Raw genomic sequence first — 4,621 nt, 5'->3', positions numbered from 1 at the left:
CCCCGCCTCACCGCCGCCCTCAGCAGCCCGCAGCCAGCCCTGGCCCATCAGCGCCCTGGCCGGCTGGAGCCGTGCCTGCTCCCTGCGCTCCAGCGGCAGCCCCGGCTCCGTGGGCGCCGAGCTGGAGATCAGCCAGTCCCCCACGCTGCCCTTCCTGAGCCCACACCGCGCCACCCACGGGCCCAGCAAGCTGTGCCCAAAGCCCCCGTGTGCACCCAGGGGCCGCCAGGAGCCGGAGGAGGTGAGCTGGCCCTCCTCTGCGGAGCCCCTGGACCCCGACCGGCTGCACCCTGGCCCAGGGCACCCCGAGGTGGCCCTGGCTTCCGTCTCATCCAACTCCACCGTACCTCCAGATGGGGGCTCCCAGGGCTCGTTAGAGAGGACTGGGGAGTGTCGGGATCCCCCATCGCTCCTCTCAGCCAGCTTGGACCCCACGGAAAATCCTTGCCCTGGCGAAGATCACACAACCCTCCGGAGTCCTGAAGATGCCACCAGGACCAATGCCCAGCCCTGCCCAGCAGCCGCCTCCTTCCCCCCAGCCCCACCTCCTACTCCTGCCCCATGGCCTTCTGATCCCCAAGCCTCCTCAGCCTCCTTCCCTCCGGCCTCTTCCTCCTCAGCCTCCTTCCCTCCGACCTCTTCCTCGGCCAACTTTCCTCCAGCCTCTTCCTCAGCCTCCTTCCCTCCACCCTCCTCCTCTGCAAACTTTCCTCCAGCCTCCTCTTCCTCAACCACCGTCCCTCTGGCTTCCTCCACTTCAGCCTCTTTTCCTCTGGCCTCCTCTTCCCCGGCCTCCTTCCCTCCGGCCTCCTCCTCCTGGGCCTCCTTCCCGCCAGTGTCTTCCTCTTCAGCCTTCCACGCAGACACGACAGGACAAAAGTTCTACAACTTCGTGATTCTGCACACCAGAGCGGACGAGCACGTAGCCCTGCGTGTCCGGGAGCGGCTGGAGGCCCTCGGGGTGCCCGAGGGGGCCACGTTCTGTGAGGATTTCCAGGTGCCTGGCCGCGGCGAGCTGCGCTGCCTCCAGGACGCCATCGACCACTCCGGCTTCATCATCCTGCTGCTCACGGCCGCCTTCGACAGCCAGCTGGGGCTGCACCAGCTGAACCAGGCGCTCATGAGCAGCCTCACGCAGCTGGGCCGCCAGGACTGCGTGGTCCCCTTCCTGCCCATCGAGAGCTCCGAGGCACAGCTGGGCCCCGACACCAGCAGCCTGCTGGCCGGCCTGGTGCGGCTGGACGAGCGCTCCGCCATCTTCGCCAGGAAGGTGGCCAACACCTTCGCCCCGCGGCGGCTGCTAGCGCGCCGCGCGCACTGGGCCCAGGAGCAGCAGGCCCGGGCCCTGCGCCAGCAGCGCCCGCAGCTCCAAGGCCACGCCACCTACCCCACGGCCAGCCTGGGGGCCTGGGGCGCCTCCCAGCCCCAGATCCACGCGCTCCAGGAGGCTTTGGGGAGCGGCCTGGTGCTGGGGACTCAGACAAGTCAGCCCCTTCGAGTGCCTTTGGGGGGCCAGGTGCCCCCCTTTTCTACCTGGCCAGGCTGTCCACAGACACCGTCATACGCCTGGCAGGCTGGCACCCCCCCACCGGCCTCCCCACAGCCCCCTTCCTTTCCTCAGCCCCCCACTTCTCCGCCAACGCCCACAGTGCCTCCACAGACCCCCGGACCACAGCCTCTCATTATCCAGCACGCTCAGATGGTGCAGCTGGGGCTCAACAACCACATGTGGAACCAGAGGGGGGCCCCAGCACCCCAAGATCACACGTCACCCCAAGAAGCCGACAGACCAAACGGCCACGACTGATCAGGCCGGGGCCTGGGAGTCTGCCCTGCATTCCAGCCACACACACACACACTGGCAGAGGAAAACGCTACCCAGCGTGCGGTGCCTGTTTACCCGGAGCAACTTGGATATTTTATTGTAATAAATATTTATTGAGGGTTTCTTCTAGGCCGCGCCCTTCCGGATCCCAGCTAACAACCCCGCGCTTCACCTTCGCCCCAGTAAAGGGAAGTTCATTGTTTTACTCGCATCTCATTGGATTAGAAGAGGCATGGTTTCCCCACCCTCTGCTGCAAGGACCACTGGGAAATGTAGTCTTTGTAGAGGACAGCCATTTTCCTGTCAGTTGACTCCTAAAGCCAGGGAAAGTGGGGAGAAAAAGACCCTGGGAGAGGTAGCCGGTTCCTACCACAGTCTTCTGTTTGGGGGGGCTGGGACCCCCCTCTGCTTCCAGCAAGCGTGGGCTCATCTCACTGTCAGGTCTCGCTTCTGTGAGCCTCTGCTTTTCTTTTTTTTTTTTTTGGTCGGTCGTGGGGCCTGAACTCTGGGTCTGGGCGCTGTCCCTCAGCTCTTCAGCTCAAGGTGAGCGCTCTACCACTGGAGCCACAGCGCCACTTCCGGTTTTCTGGTGGTTTATTGGAGATAGGAGTCTCACGGTTTCTCCTCCCCTGGCTGGCTTTGAACCTCGATCCTCAGATCTCAGCCTCCTGAGTAGCTAGGATTACAGGCGTGAGCCACCAGCGCCCGGCAGGTTTTTATCTATTCTAGGGTGAGACTCTTCTTCAGAGTTCCTTTGTTCTGTCCTTGTGGGGGTTGACGGTGGAAACTGTCCTGTGTGGGGTTTTGTGGCAGTCCTGCACTTTCAGATAAGGTCAGGGGTGAAGTTTGCCTGGGAAGCAGGAGAGGTCCGGGAGGAGGGTGGTCAGCGGGCCCTGGGGGTGACACCAAGTTATGAGAACAAAGCAGATTCCATCACTAAAGACAGGGAAAGGGGGGTGGGGTGGGCTGGGAAGTTGGCTCAGTGATGGAGCACTTGCCTTGCATGCTCGAGGCCCTGGGTTCAATTCCTCAGCACCACATAAGCAGAAAAAAGCCAGAAGTAGGGCTGTGGCCCAAGTGGTAGAGCACTAGCCTTGAGCTGAAGAGTTGAGGGACAGCGCCCAGACCCAGAGTTCAGGCCCCACGACTGATCGACTGATACACACACACACAGAGAAAGGAACGAAGGACAAAACAGAACCCTCTCATTTTCATTTCCTGGAATTCATTTTGATCCATTTCTTTTTTTTTTTTTTTGTCGGTCGTGGGGCTTGAACTCTGGGCCTGGGCACTGTCCCTCAGCTCTTCAGCTCAAGGTGAGCGCTCTACCACTGGAGCCACAGCGCCACTTCCGGTTTTCTGGTGGTTTATTGGAGATAGGAGTCTCACGGTCTCTCTTGCCCGGGCTGGCTTTGAACCGCGATCCTCAGATCTCAGCCTCCTGAGTAGCTAGGATGACAGGCGTGAGCCACCAGCGCCCGGCTTGTCTGTGAGACTCTTATCTCCAATGAACTACCAGAAAACTGGAAGTGGCGCTGTGGCTCAAGTGGTAGAGCACTAGCCTTGAGCTGAAGAACTAAGGGACAGCGCCCAGGCCCAGAATTCAGGCCCCACAACTGACAAAAATAAAAGCTAGACTGGAGGTGTGGTCCAAGTGGTAGAACACCAGACATGAGAGGAAAAAAAAGGCAAGCCAAAGAGGTCCTAGCACCAGTGCACACATGCTTGCATGCACATACACCGGTCAGAAGGCAGTAGGGTGCGGCGCTCTGGTCTCTTGCTGGTGTCCTTGATTCCAGGACCCCACGGATGGGTGCTCAGGTTCTTTATTTAAAATGAGGTTGAGGGCTGGGAAGGTGGCTCAGTGGTAGAGCGCTTGCCTCACATGCATGAGGCCCTGGGTTCGATTCCTCAGCACCACATAAGCAGAAAAAGCTGGAAGTATCATTGTGGCTCAAGTGGTAGAGCTGAAGAGCTGAGGGACAGCGCCCAGGCTCAGAGTTCAGCTCCCACGACCAGCAAAAAAAAAGAAAAGGAGGTTGTGCCTCCATGGAACCAGCCTTCTTCCACTGCCCCCCCCCTCCTCTAGGTGTCTCAGGGCACTGATACAATGCCATGGCTTTGGGCACTGTTAACATTGTATCAGCAAGGAGGGCAGGGGGTGGTCTGGATGCTTCAGTGCTTAGATCACTTAAAATTATTTCCAGTTGGGCGCCAGTGGCTCATGCCTGTAATCCAGGCTACTCAGGAGGCTGATATTTAAGAATCATGGTTTGAAGCCAGCCAGGGCAGCAAAGTCTGTGAGATTCTTATCTCCATTGGACCAATAAAAAGCTAGAAGTAGAGCTGTGGTTCAAGTGGTAGAGCACCAGCCTTGAGAGAAAAAGCTCAGGAAAAGTGCCAAGCTCTTCACTTCAAGCCCCAGAACTAGCAAAAACAGGAGGAAAAAAAAAATTTCTATATTTCCACTTGAGTCACACCTCCAGCCTGGTTTTTTTGCTGGTTAATTAAGAGATGGATTCTCATGGACTCTTCTGTTCAGGTTGACATCTTGATTAAACACTTATACCCCCAAAACCCCTCTCCCTTACCCAGGCACTGGTGGCTCAGGCCTGTAATCCTAGCTACCCAGGAGACTGAGATCTGAGGATCCTGATTCAAAGCCAGCCCAGGCAGGAAAGTCTGTGAGACTCTTTTTTTTTTTTTTGGTCGGTTGTGGGGCTTGAACTCTGGGCCTGGGCGCTGTCCCTCAGCTCTTCAGCTCAAGGCGAGCGCTCTACCACTTGAGCTACAGCG

At 58.5% G+C, this 4,621-nt stretch overlaps 1 protein-coding gene across 1 annotated transcript; it reads left to right on the top strand.

Annotated features, from left to right (window-relative positions):
- Window position 1: 1 nt before the first annotated feature.
- Ticam1 (toll-like receptor adaptor molecule 1) lies at window positions 2–1,949 on the top strand (the record flags this gene model as incomplete). The annotated part of the gene is made up of 2 exons (XM_013022652.1): window positions 2–740; window positions 771–1,949. Coding segments are annotated over 2 exons (1,776 nt in total), but the record flags the coding sequence as incomplete, so codon positions are not given.
- Between the last annotated feature and the right edge of the window lie 2,672 nt (window positions 1,950–4,621).

Source organism: Dipodomys ordii, unplaced genomic scaffold (assembly GCF_000151885.1).
Source record: "Dipodomys ordii isolate 6190 unplaced genomic scaffold, Dord_2.0 Scaffold64, whole genome shotgun sequence".
Classification (NCBI taxonomy): domain Eukaryota; kingdom Metazoa; phylum Chordata; class Mammalia; order Rodentia; family Heteromyidae; genus Dipodomys; species Dipodomys ordii.
Note: the sequence above shows the minus strand (reverse complement) of the source record. Positions and strands in the feature narration are given on the sequence as shown.